The 14,544-nt window shown below is 36.7% G+C and overlaps 1 protein-coding gene across 1 annotated transcript in view; it reads right to left on the bottom strand.

The window, feature by feature from the left end:
• Nucleotides 1-14,544, bottom strand: part of LOC118934470 (kelch-like protein 4) — a 98,025-nt gene that overhangs the window by 28,218 nt on the left and 55,263 nt on the right. The window contains 4 exon segments of the mRNA XM_057495364.1: nucleotides 147-309; nucleotides 1,828-2,052; nucleotides 14,243-14,325; nucleotides 14,327-14,427. Coding sequence (XP_057351347.1) covers nucleotides 147-309; nucleotides 1,828-2,052; nucleotides 14,243-14,325; nucleotides 14,327-14,427 — 572 coding nt within the window.

Genomic DNA, 14,544 nt, shown 5'->3' with positions numbered 1-14,544 from the left:
AGGGAGGGTTCCAACAAAGGTCTTTTATGATTGATAACTAGGGTGTCCTGGTCACTGGGAATGCTTACTCACTGACGAAGCACATCAAGGAAGTGCTGTATCACATGACCTAGGAGCAAAGCACATGCAGGTTCGGGTTTACTCACTTGCCGTTTAATGCAACAATGCCAACTGTGCTTCTAGGAGTTGACATACTGGCCACGTAAGTCTACTGACGTCCCTCAGGGTCCCATCTTTCTACAGTATTTAGATAACTTGACCCATCATGACCACCAGCAGCATACATTGGTCCTTCAAGTGTGGCTACACCTAAAGGATAAAAATAGCATGAGGGCTCACCAAGGTACACCACAGATAAGGGATACTGTTTCATTCTGAAAATGACTGATGGGCTAAAACTTTGTTTTTTTGTTTCTTAAATGGTTCTGTGTACACATGAATAATTTACTGATCTTGATATGAAAGTAAATATGGTCTATTAATCCTAGGAAACTTTCAGGCCATAGTTACTTCATTGTGAATGGGTATCACTATTGTAACACTGAAGTCAAAGGAGGTAGTGAGACACACTTTAATAGGGATATCATAGAAAAGGGAAGCTGATTTTTTCTGACATAATTTCAATTCTAGGTTTTGAATATAAGGGGTAGATGAGATATGATACTGAAACGTGGATAAATTTTAGAATTGTGGGCTATCTGTGGTAGGTCTTTTTAAATGCTGCTCTTTATTATACGGATTAAAAGAAAAGATTCCCATGGGATAACTAAATAGAGCTTTGTGAGGTTCAGTCAGAAGTGTGTTCCATTATATACTATGAATAACCCCTTTCTAACTGCTGCTTATCTGCTCTGGGAATTCACATAATTGGATTCCCCACCCCACCTTCTTCACCATCTCAGTCAGTCTCTCAGTGGTATATCCTCACAGCTCTCTTACCTCTTTAGTGATATCTATGGGATTTTTAAAACTTGCTCTGATTTCTCCACAAGATATGTTTTCTAAGCTATGTCAAGGAATCACACTGACACAACTGAGCTACATAGTTATGTAGTCTATCATTTGGCATGGACAATGTATTAGGCAATTTGGGGTAAACAATACCAGACCTTAATCTGCCACTTTTTAGCTGTATATAAGTCATTTCTTAATTGACTTACTAAGGTAATTATTCTTCTTTTTAAACAAAGGAGTCTAGCATGCAGAAAGCTGTACTCTGTCAAACATTCAGGAGAATCAAAGTTCCTCACTATTCCGCAGGTCTTCACTACATCTTTCTTCAATTTCTTGGCAACTTCTGGCTTAAGTATAACCTAAAGCTGCTCTACGATTTCCTAAATATCCCTGCCTTGGATCTGCATCCTAAGGCCTTTGCTGAAATACCAAATTGATGTTCTGTGGGGGTCACAATTCATGTAACTAGAAACACAATGTCTCTTCATCATCATATGCTCTTTCCTCTAAACTGAGCTTAGAAAAAAAATTCCTGGTGTAGTTTTATATTCCTCAGCAATGTATTCCTTCGACAGTTTTCATCTCTCTTAAAGCAGGCCTTGGTAAAATACCAGTAGAAGTGAGATAGGATTGACAAGTCCGACATCTGAAACAAGAGAAGAGTTTGACAGTGTTTTACCATTTGCTTAAAATTTTCAGCATGTTGGAAACATTTTGGCTAAGGGTTTGGCTGAATCTGAATAACTTAAAGCTGAATTTTATCATTAATTTATTTTAATCCCTGCTAACTATACATTCTTTAGAGGCCAATTTTTAATAAGCTCTATTAACAACTACACATACTTTAGAAACTATGTAACACTAAGCTCTTACCTAAGCCATGCCTCGGTATTGAGATGGGAGGCATTACAGTCCAGATTTTGCCAGCTGGATCAAAATATTCCACAGTATTTAAAGTTTTGGAACCATCCCTTCCTCTGAGGACATAGAGCTTATTATCAATAACTGCCACTCCAAACTGAAACCTAAGGCTACTGATGGTGCTACTATGTAGCCAGCTGTTGGTCCTGAGGTCATATTTTTCAATTTTAGTGGTATCTGTTGAAGGGGATATTGGACAAAGTTAAAAAAACACATGGATAAAAATGTTGAATTTGCACCATTCACATTTTATTCATGTACTGATAATTTATGGCATAGAATCAGTTTGCAACTCAAAGTAAAGTAAGTAGACCAGATGATTCTCCAACTTGGCACAGAAGACAAGGGGAGTATTTTACCACTCCTGGATTAAAATGCAAGAGTCAGAATGAAATAGTTTATTTACTATATGTATGGCTTACATGCTCATAATGGCTTCTTTGGCTATACTATGCTACTGGTAGTACTAATACAGGTGACAAACACAAAAAATTACCTTGGAAACTATCACTGATTTATTTACACATCCACTATGATTTTAATTACTTATTCATTCCATATATTATACATATTATTATACCATTCAATATATTAATTTGTGTCCTTTAAACATTCAGCTTGGGGTGTGTCTATGCTAATCTAGAATGCAAATGACTTAAGGAGCAGGAATGAAAATTCCTTTTAAATGGGTCTTTGGTGTTGATTCACAGAAAGTTTCATGATTGTGACACAAAGGATTATAATTAAGAGTAAAATTAATTATTATTACTGATATTAAAATATGACATTGAGTTATTATCTCATTTATGTATTAATAGTTCATTTTCAATTCAATTACTGAAATAACAAGTTTACTACCATAATATATTATGATAAGTTTAGGAAATTTCATCCCAATCATACAAAGCCAACCATTGGAATAAACAAAAGCATCTTTCAGTTGCTTTTCTACGGTGCAATTTGTGGAGAAGATATAATCTATTTGTTATTTGAAAATATATTTAACATCTGAAGCATCTCTACTGGCCAATTATAATGCTATGATAGGAGGTCAGATCAAGTCAGTATTTAAACAGAGTATATTTTACATTTATGGCTGCTTTTGAAAATTTTTCTGTGTACAATGGATCAGTGGCAACATATCTTTTCTCTAATTTTAAGTCTTTTCTGGTGAATAGTACACTGTAAGTATTTATGTCTGAACACTTCGTATTTTCACAATAAATCTTGTGACTATACAGGCACTCATTTACCATTTCTCTTTAATCCCTGTGTCTTTCACTGGTAATGTGGATTTGGCTAAAGGCTGATTGACAGATCAGCAATTGCTATATTGACTACAGTTACTACTGAGAGATCAAATAACACTACCTAGCAGAGTATCTTTTCTAAACTCTAAACTAATTATCTCTGGGTGATACCATTAAAACTGGAGTATCTACAAACAAACCACCTCTGCTTTCACTCCGTCAATCATTCAATTTTCTCTGTTTTCATCTTTTCACTTCCTCATTCTAATGTTCCCAAATCTGTCTTCCTACTCAATCCTTCTCATTTTAAGTTTCTATTTTGAAGTCTTTTAATTAGTGGAATTTACCAAACAGCAAATTTAGATTAGAAATGAAGGTTAGGCTGCACTATTAAGATTATACAGATATTAGTGTTGAAGTGACTAGGAAATTGTACAAAGCTGTAATAATCAAATGTATATAGGAGATTTACACTTTGAAAGGATGTAGAGGTGTGTTTCATGCCATGTTAATTTTTCTCAGACATTAGATTAAATATGTATGATAAATTTTCCTCACATCTTTTATTTGTATCAATGACCATATATGATTGATAATTCTGTATGTTGAATTCTGAAGATGCTTTTTAGACCATTTTTCCACCTCCACTATTACTCCTACTAATCAAAATGTAAATCATCTAGCTGGCTTGCTATGGCAGCTCTATATTTGATGGGGAAAGTTAAACTGGATTGTTTTACTTATTTCTCTCCTTAACACCCACTTGAAAATTTTTCTGTGTAAATTGACCTTCTGCCCTAAAATATGGCAAAAACTGTTTCTCAGTTCATTTCTAAGCCCCTCCTCAACCCTCACTTATGATCTATTCAAGAAGGAACAAAGCCAACCAAACTTTGTAGTATTGTTGGTAACATGATAGTTACTGTAGTTTTGACTATATCTGATTTAGTGATTTCCTCTATTTTTAAAATGATTTAAAAATGAATAATTTGTTCCTTGCCATAGCATCTCTCAGAGTTCATTGTTTTTAATAAATGAAAAGCTACTGATTACATTGTGTATGTACAAAAGCCCCAAGTTTACCATCTGACCATTTACAAATTTTTACTCTGAGATCATGCTTAAGTTTTCTGATGATTATTTTAAATAGTAGGAATCATAGTTAGCCCCAGCCACTTGTTTGATATCTATATTTAGCAACGAATTACAAGTTACTTGCATGAGTCAGAGAGGAAATTAAAGATTGATGAAGCGCTGCCTTTCCTAGACATCAAAAGGTGAAAGTTCAAACAGTATCTTCTAAAGAAAGGTAACTGAAACAACACACTAAACAGGCATATCCGCAGAAATTCTTTTTCAAAGTTTTATGAAGGAGTGAAAATTGGTATATTCTAAAATGTAATACTACTGATTTATATAAATAAATGCTACCTGGGTAATTTTTTTGCTATACTTAGGTCTTTTTCCTTTTTCCTTTTTTATTTATAAGTGCTCGTGCCGGTTCTTCAGCAGATTCTAAAACCCTCAAAGAGGGGAATCAGTTTTGTTGTTGTTGCTCTCTCTTCTAAAATAGTGGCAATACAGCAAAAAGCAACATAGGATTTGAGTGAGAATTCCATTTCTAGTATTTCTAGGCATTTGTCCTTGGATTGGCTATCTAAACTGAAGAACCTTAGTTTCTTCATCTGCAAAATTACATAATAAATGTATCTTGTACGCTTCTTGTGAGGATTAGAAATGATGTTTGCAAAACGACAATGAAGGATCAGATACTTGGAAATTGTAACTTTACTACTATTTTAGTTGTCTGCAACTTCCCACAGGGCCTTTTATGTCTCCATGCTGTAAGTACACAAAATGTCTCAAAATCATGGCCTTACTTCGTACATATAAAACTATGGTAATAGAGTCAAGGGACTGTAGGGTCACATTTGACTCATTTTCAGAAATTGATGAATTGTAAATACTTGTTACCATTTTCTGTAACAAGAAAAAGGAAAACAAACACAAAACCAAACACAACAAATTCAACTTCTCACGTTGCAAGTTGGGTTCTTTTTTTAATCAGAAACTCAGAATGACTGTATTTGCATTTTGTATTTAGTACCTCTTTAATTTAAATATCAAAGAAGACACCTTTCAATATTCATTCTACTCAATAAAATGCAATAAAATAACAAGTTGTCAGACCTGAAATTATTTATAAGATTTCATTGTATTTGTTGTTTTCTGAAGAGTACTAGTTTTGTGAGGTTACTCTACTACTTTGGAAAAAATTACATTTCCAAGCTCTTGTTTTATAGATTTGTGATTAATTGACATTATTTCCTGTATCACCTTCAATTTCAATATTAAAATTACAACTACACATATCAAAAGAAAGAATCAATTTCTAGTAGCACAGAACTTTGATGTTTGCATCAGTTTTTACAAGGTGTGCAATGAAATTTCTACATATGATTTGGCAAGTTTTAAGTAGTTTGATTTTAATTCCTACACAGTCAACTCTTAATTACAAAATTCTTGCCCCACTGTTTTGGCAAACATGGGTCTACTGACTTACATGTATAAAGGGCAGAACTACAGAGAAATAGGTTCTAAGAACAGATCAAAGTAAAGATGATGGCTTCAGAAAGGTTTCCTTATTCCCTTTGATAAAATTCTTATAAATCATTACTTTATTCCAGGTTTTAACTGATGATCTTATTATTCTTACTTCAAGATTCTTTATAACTGCCCTTTGAGTACCTAACAGGAAACTGACATCAAGGAGTTGGAGGCCACACTTCTATTTATGACAAAAAGCAAATTTGGAGGACCTTGTCCCTTCCATTTATGATAAACCTTAAATAAGTTTTCTTTGAAAAGATCTTATACTGCAGAGCAAATGCTCATATTTAAAAATTGTTGCAACAAAAGTACCTGTTCAGAGGCGGAGGCAAGATAGCGGCATGAGTAGAGCAGCAGAAATCTCCTCCCAAAACCACATATATCTATGAAAATATAACAAAGACAACTCTTCCTAGAATAAAGACCAGAGGACACAGGACAATATCCAGACCACATCCGCACATGCGAGAACCCAGTGCGTCGCAAAGGGGGTAAGATACAAGCTCCAGCCCAGCGGGACGCAAGCACCCCTCCCTCCAGCTCCCGGCAGAAGGAGAGAAGGCAGAGCGGGAGGGAGATGGAGCCCAGGATGGCTGAACACCCAGCCCAATCCATCCGGACCAGAGCGCAGACACAGTGCATGCGCGGGACCCTGGTTACTAGGGAAACAGGGCAGCAAGAATGGTGAGCGGGTACTGGAGGCTGGTGCCTGAGGACAAAAGAAAAGTGAGCGGCCATCTTTTTTTTTGTCTGTTGTTGTTTTGTTGTGGTGATTGCTTTTTGGAAGTCTTACAGGGACAGGGACCCCAATACTAGGGAAACAGGGCAGCAAGAATGGCAAGCGAGTGCCCGAGGCTGGCGCCAGAGAATAAAGAAAAACGAGCGGCCTTTTTTTTGTGTGTGTGGTCATTGTTTTGTTTTGGCGGGTGCTTTTGATAGTCTTAAAGGGGCAGGGAGGGACACTTAGTCAAGAGGTAGGGAATCCGAGGATCTCTGGGCACTCTAATCATCTGGGCTGAGGGAGCACGGAGGCCCCTTACGAAGATAAATAGCCTCCCCTTCCAACGCAACTCCACCACTTTGGAGTAGCAGCCCACAGCAACAGCTGAGATAAACTCCATAGCAGCTGGGCAGGAAGGAGAAGCCCTTTCTGTGTGCAGTTAAACAGCACAAGCCACTAGAGGTCTCTATTCTTCCAGGAGAGGAAGGCCACAAACCAACAAGAAGGGAAGTTTTTCTAGCTGTCAGTAGTCCCAGCTCTGCAAACTATTCTTATCACCATAAAAAGACAAAATTATAGGCAAACAAAGATCACAAAGACACCAGAGAAGAAGACAGACCTAACCAGTCTTTCAGAAAAAAATTCAAAATAAAAATCATAAACATGCTGACAGAGATGCAGAGAAATATGCAAGAGAAATGGGATGAAGTCTGGAGGGAGATCACAGATGCCAGAAAGGAGATTACAGAAATGAAACAAACTCTGGAAGGATTTATAAGCAGAATGGATAAGATGCAAGAGGCCATTGATGCAACTGAAACCAGAGAATAGGAACGCATAGAAGCTGACATAGACAGAGATAAAAGGATCTCCATGAATGAAACAATATTAAGAGAACTTTGTGACCAATCGAAAAGGAATAATATCTGTATTATAGGGGTTCCAGAAGAAGAAGAGAGAGGAAAAGGGACGGAAAGTATCTTCAAGAAATAATTGCTGAAAACTTCCCCAAACTGGGGGAGGAAATAATCAAACAGACCATGGAAATACACAGAACCCCCAACAGAAAGTATACAAGGAAGACAACACCAAGAAACATAATAATTAAAATGGCAAAGATCAAGGACAAGGAAAGAGTTTTAAAGGCAGCTGGAGAGAAAAAGGTCATCTATAAAGGAAAACCCATCAGGCTAACATCAGACTTCTTGACAGAAACCCTACAGGCCAGAGAGAATGGCATGATATATTTAATGCAATGAAACAGAAGGGCCTCGAACAAAGGATACTGTACCCAGCACGACTATCATTTAACTATGATGGTGGGATTAAACAATTCCCAGACAAGCAAAAGCTGAGGGAATTTGCTTCCAACAAACCACCTCGACAGGATATCTTATAGGGACTGCTCTAGATGGGAGCTCTCCTAGAAAGAGCGCAGAACAAAAAACCCAACATACGAAGAATGGAGGAGGAGGAATAAGAAGGGAGAGAAGAAAAGAATCTCCAGACAGTGTATATAACAGCACAATGAGAGAGCTAAGTTAGGTGGTAAGATACCAAAGAGGCTAACCTTAAACCTTTGGTAAACATGAATTAAAAGCCTGCAATGGCAAAAAGTACATATCTTTCAATAGTCACACTAAATGTAAGTGGACTGAACGCACCAATCAAAAGACACAGAGAAATAAAATGGATAAAAAAAGCAAGAACCATCTATATGCTGCTTACAAGAAACTCACCTCAAACCCAAAGACATGTACAGACTAAAAGTCAAGGGATGGAAAAACATATTTCAGGCAAACAACAGCGAGAAGAAAGCAGGGGTTGCAGTACTAATATCAGACAAAACGTACTTCAAAATAAAGAAAGTAACAAGAGATAAAGAAGGTCACTACATAATGATAAAGGGCTCAGTTCAACAAGAGGATATAACCATTATAAATATATATGCACCTAACACAGGAGCACCAGCATATGTGAAACAAATACTAACAGAACTAAAGGGGGAAATAGACAGCAATGCATTCATTTTAGGAGACTTCAACACACCACTCAACCCAAAGGGTAGATCCACCGGGCAGAAAATAAGTAAGGACACGGAAGCACTGAACAACACAGTAGAGCAGATGGACCTAATAGACATCTATAAAACTCTACATCCAAAAGCAACAGGATATACATTCTTCTCAAGTGCACATGGAACATTCTCCAGAATAGACCACATACTAGCCCACAAGAAGAGCCTCAGCAAATTCCAAAATATTGAAATGCTACCAACCAATTTTTCAGACCACAAAGGTATAAAAGTAGAAATAAATTCTACGAAGAAAACAAAAAGGCTCACAAATGCTTGGAGGCTTAACAACATGCTCCAAAATAATCAATGGATCAACGAACAAATTAAAATATTGATCAAGGAATATAAGGAAACAAATGACATCAACAACACAAAGCCCCAACTTCTGTGGGACGCAGCGAAAGCACTCTTAAGATGAAAGTATATAGCGATCCAGGCACACTTGAAGAAGGAAGAACAATCCCAAATGAATAGCCTAATGTCACAATTATTGAAACTGGAAAAAGAACAACAAATGAGGCCTAAAGTCAGCAGAAGGAGGGACATAATAAAGATCACAGAAGAAATAAACAAAATTGAGAAAAATAAAACAATAACAAAAATCAATGAAACCAAGAGCTGGTTCTTTGAGAAAATAAACAAAATAGATAAGACTCTAGACAAAATTATTAACAGAAAAAGACAATCAACACAAATCAACAGAATCAGAAATGAGAACAGAAAAATCATGACAAACTCCACAGAAATACAAAGAATTAATAAGACTACCATGAAAACTTATACGCCAACAAGCTGGAAAACCTAGAAAAAATGGACAAATTCCTAGAAAAATACAACCTTCCCAGAGTGATCAAGGAAGAAACACAAAAGTTAAACAAACCATTTACAAGCAAAGAAATTGAAACGGTAATCAAAAAACTACCCAAGAACAAAGCACCTGGGTCGGACGGATTTACTTCGGAATTTTATCAGACACAGAGAAGACATAAACCCATTCTCCTTAAAGTTTTCCAAAAAATAGAAGAGGAGGGAATACTCCCAAACTCATTCTACGAAGCCAACATCACCCTAATACCAAAACCAGGCAAAGACCCAACAAAAAAGAAAACTACAGACCAATATCCCTGACGAATGTAGATGAAAAATACTCAATAAAATATTAGCAAACTGAATTCAAAAGTATATCAAAAGGATCATACACCATGACCAAGTGGGATTCATCCCAGGAATGCAAGAATGGTACAACATTCGAAAATCCATCAACATCATCCACCACATCAACAAAAAGAAAGACAAAAAACACATGATTATCTTCGTAGATGCTGAAAAAGCATCTGACAAAGTTCAACATCCATTCGTGATAAAAACTCTCAGCAAAATGGGAATAGAGGGCAAGTACCTCAACATAATAAAGGCCATCTATGAAAAACACACAGCCAGCATTTTATTGAACAGCGAGAAGCTGAAAGCTTTTCCTCTGAAATCAGAAACTAGAAAGGGATGCCCACTCTCACCACAGCTATTTAACATAGTACTGGAGGTCCTAGCCACGGCAATCAGACAAAACAAAGAAATACAAGGAATCCAGATTGGTAAACAAGAAGTCAAACTGTCACTAGTTGCAGATGACAAGATATTGTACATAAAAAACCCTAAAGACTCCACCCCAAAACTACTAGAACTGATATCGGAATACAGCAAAGTTGCAGGATACAAAATTAACACACAGAAATTTGTAGCTTTCCTATACACTAACAATGAACCAAAAGAAAGAGAAATCATGAAAAGAATTTCATTCACAATTGCATCAAAAAGAATAAAATACATAGGAATATAACTAACCAAAGAAGGGAATGATCTATACTCTGAAAACTACAAATCACTCTTAAGAGAAATTAAAAGGGACACTAACAAATGGAAACCCATCCCATGCTCGTGGCTAGGAAGAATCAATATCATAAAAATGGCCGCCCTGCCCAAAGCAATATACAGATTTTTGCAATCCCTATCAAATTTTCAGCAACATTCTTCAATGAACTGGAACAAATAATTCAAAAATTCATATGGAAACACCAAAGACACCGAATAGCTAAAGCAATCCTGAGAAAGAAGAATAAAGTAGGGGGGATCTCAGTCCCCAACTTCAAGCTCTACTATAAAGCCATAGTAATCAAGACAATTTGGTACTGGCACAAGAACAGAGCCACAGACCAGTGGAACAGACTAGAGAATCCAGACATTAACCCAAACATATATGGTCAATTAATATTTGATAAAGGAGCCATGGATGTACAATGGCGAAATGACAGTCTCTTCAACAGATGGTGCTGCCAAAACTGGACATCTACATGTAGGAGAATGAAACTGTACCATTGTCTAACCCCATACACAAAAGTAAATTCAAAATGGATCAAAGACCTGAATGTAAGTCATGAAACCATTAAACTCTTAGAAGAAAGCATAGGCAAAATCCTCATAGACGTAAACATGAGTGACCTCTTCTTGAACATATCTTACCGGGCAAGAAAAACAACAGCAAATTGAACAAGTGGGACTATATTAAGCTGAAAAGCTTCTGTACAGCAAAAGACACTATCAATATAACAAAAAGGAACCCTACAGTACGGGATAATATATTTGTAAATGACAGATTTGATAAAGGCTTGACGTCCAAAATAAATAAAGAGCTCACATGCCTCAACAAACAAAAATCAAATAATCCAATTAAAAAATGGGCAGAGGAACTGAACAGACAGTTCTCCATAAAAGAAATACAGATGGCCAACAGACACATGAAAAGATGCTCCACATCGCTAATTATCAGAGAAATGCAAATTAAAACCACAATGAGGTATCATCTCATACCATAAGGATGGCTGCCATCCAAAAGACAAACAACAACAAATGTTGGTGAGGCTGTGGAGAAAGCGTAACCCTCCTACACTGTTGTTGCGAATGTAAATTAGTTCAACCATTGTGGAAAGCAGTATGGAGTTTCCTCAAAATGCTCAAAACAGACTTACCATTTAACCCAGGAATTCCACTCCTAGCAATTTACCATAAGAAAGCAGCAATCAAGTTTGAGTGAGACAGATGCACCCCTATGTTTATCGCAGCACTATTTACAATAGCCAAGAATTTGAAGCAACCTAAATGTCCATCGGTAGATGAATGGATAAAGAAGTGGTCATATACACAATGGAATACTACTCAGCCATAAGAAGAGGGAAAATCCTACCATTTTCATCAACATGGATGGACCTGGAGGGTATTATGCTCAGTGAAATAAGCCAAGTGGAAAAAAAGAAATACCAAATGATTTCACTCATCTGTGGAGTATAAGAACAAAGGAAAAACTGAAGGAACAAAACATCAGCAGAATCACAGAACCCAAGAATGGACAAACAGGTACCAAAGGGAAATTGACTGGGGAGGATGGGTGGGTAGGGAGGGATAATTTGGGGAGAAGAAGAAGAGGGGTATTGATATTAGCATGCATAGGTGGGGGAAAGGGGAGGGCTGTACAACACAAAGAAGACAAGTAGTGATTCTACAACATTTTGCTCTGCTGATGGACAGTGACTGTAAAGGGGTTTATAGGGAGGACCTGGTATAGGGGAGAGCCTGGAAAACATAATATTATTATTGTAAGTGTAGATTAAAGATAACAAGAAAAAAAAAAGAAAGTAAGTGAAGGGGGATTATTCCCTGATAGGATAAAACCTACTGTAAATCATCGATTAATGCATGCTTTAAATATCCTTAATTTTGATCACTTAAAGTGTGTCAGATGATTGGCTATGGATGTACACTTTTCTGATAATATTTCTTTGTCTTAAAAATAAGAAAAAAAAGCAGTTCCTGTGTGGTAACCTCCAATGAGTTCTACACAATGATATAAAGGGCATATCAATGTGTGGGCAAAGGGTCTGAGTTTATACAGAGGTTCAAAGCCTAATTTGACTACCCAGAAAATGAACTGAGATATGATATGAAGAAGAACTTCCAACATCAGCACTCTCTGGAAGAGTCACACCAGAAGATGATCATCAAAATCCTCAACAAAGATTCAAGAGATTCTGCAGTTGTAGCTGCATTCATCCCACTGGTTCCTGGACTTGCCATTGCAATGAAGAAGGAGATATCTAAGCTGGCCTGTGCATACAGTAAAACAACAAGTTTGACCTGATCTGTACAGTTGGAACTCAACAAAGAATTAGGAGAAGTGCAAGTTGTAGCGCTCCAAAATCTTACAACTACAGACTATCTACTGTTAAAAGAACATATGGGATGTGAACAGTTCCCAGGAATGTGTTGTTTTAATTTGTCTTATTTCTCTCAGACTGTTCAAGTTTAGTTGGACAATACCCACCATATCATAGGTAAGTTTTCACAAATGCCTAGGATGCCTAACTGGTTTTCTTGGTTTCACAGGAGGTGGCTGGTAATTATAGGTCTGCTTTGGTTATGTAACTGTATTCTTATTATGTTAATATGCATACACAATTTAATTAGTAGTTTGAAACCTATACATGCTTAATTTACTCTATAAGAAGATATGTCAAAGAAATAGTCAATCTTCCCATGTTTTCTTCCATCTGCTACTCCTATAGCTTTTCTTCTTCCTTCCTAATTACAACCCTTAAACAGAATTTGTGCCTCAAATCGAGTTTACTGAGTATCATAATTCTTCCAAGTGGTAAAGATACCTCAAGACAAATACTGGGCATAAAAGCCACAGGGCATAAATATGCAAAGAAGTAAAAAGCTAACCTTTTCAAACAATATTGCCTCTCTCTCACTTAACAACTTTACATTTCCCTGTATGGCCCCAGAAGATGACTGGTTAGCCATAGACGGGTAAGATTCCTCAAGGGAGGAACAACCTAAGACAGGCACAGTTGCAGGGGGGCTGTCAGGTGAGAAGTTGGGGATCAACAGAGGTGAGGCTTAGAACCTCACCCGCCCTGTTTTGAGAGAAATGTTCTGCATCCGTGGATGTTTTATTGCCCTGGTCTAGCTTGGATTAACACTTAGTCTACAGGCACACACCTGATCATCTACATTTGCTCTCTTACAGCACTAAACTATGTTTTCTACCTTTATCTTGCATCTACCTACCACTTCAGCAATTTATTTAAAAAAATAATAATAATAATAAAGGGAGAAATGTGGGATTCACATGTAAATCAAGTATAAAAATCAAATGAATATTCATATTTGACCTGATTGTTTATAGTTCATAATGACTGATCAAAACCAAAAGTTTCTGTGATGACTGCCCTTGTACTGTTCAGCATGTAAGAACTTATTCACTATGTAAGAATTTGTCCACCATGTAAGGACTTGTTCATTATGCTTCAGAAGATTGGAGACTGATGAGAGTTAGGGTGGGGGTGGATTAATGATTGTGCATTGAGCATTGACTCCCCTATACAGAATTTTATTGTTGTTAACAACCATTTGATCAATAAATATGAGAGATGCCCTTAAAAAAAAAAGTACCTGTTCAGAGTTTAGCCAACAGTAATAAAAGGGTTATATCCCATAAAATAAGAAAGTCACATAATTACATAAAGAAGCCTAAAATTAGCTTCAGATGCCAATATTTAAATACAGCTTTAATATTACTCTCATAATTCTGAGGGTGTTGAGAATATATCCTCTCTTTAAAATGATACTTTCAATTAATTAGCTTGTTCCTGATACCTCTCATAGCATCCATGCCTCCTCCAGAATAAAGTGCCCCTACAGTAGATTTTCTAGGCTTGATCCAAGGGTACTGCAGCATGTCTTTTCTCAGGTAAGAGGTGATATTTCATAGCTTCTATCAGGAGATTTTGGCAGTTAAATTCAGCAGTAAACACGGGGCTTTCTTCAAGATCCACCAGTAACTGAAAAGTAATAATTCACGGTATATGAAATGAGGAACCCATCATTAGAAAGAACATATTCGCATAGAGAACTTTGGAGAAAACTTGAGCTAATTCAAATGTACAAATGCTATCATT

This window comes from Manis pentadactyla, chromosome X (genome assembly GCF_030020395.1).
Source record: "Manis pentadactyla isolate mManPen7 chromosome X, mManPen7.hap1, whole genome shotgun sequence".
NCBI classification, from domain to species: domain Eukaryota; kingdom Metazoa; phylum Chordata; class Mammalia; order Pholidota; family Manidae; genus Manis; species Manis pentadactyla.
Note: the sequence above shows the minus strand (reverse complement) of the source record. Positions and strands in the feature narration are given on the sequence as shown.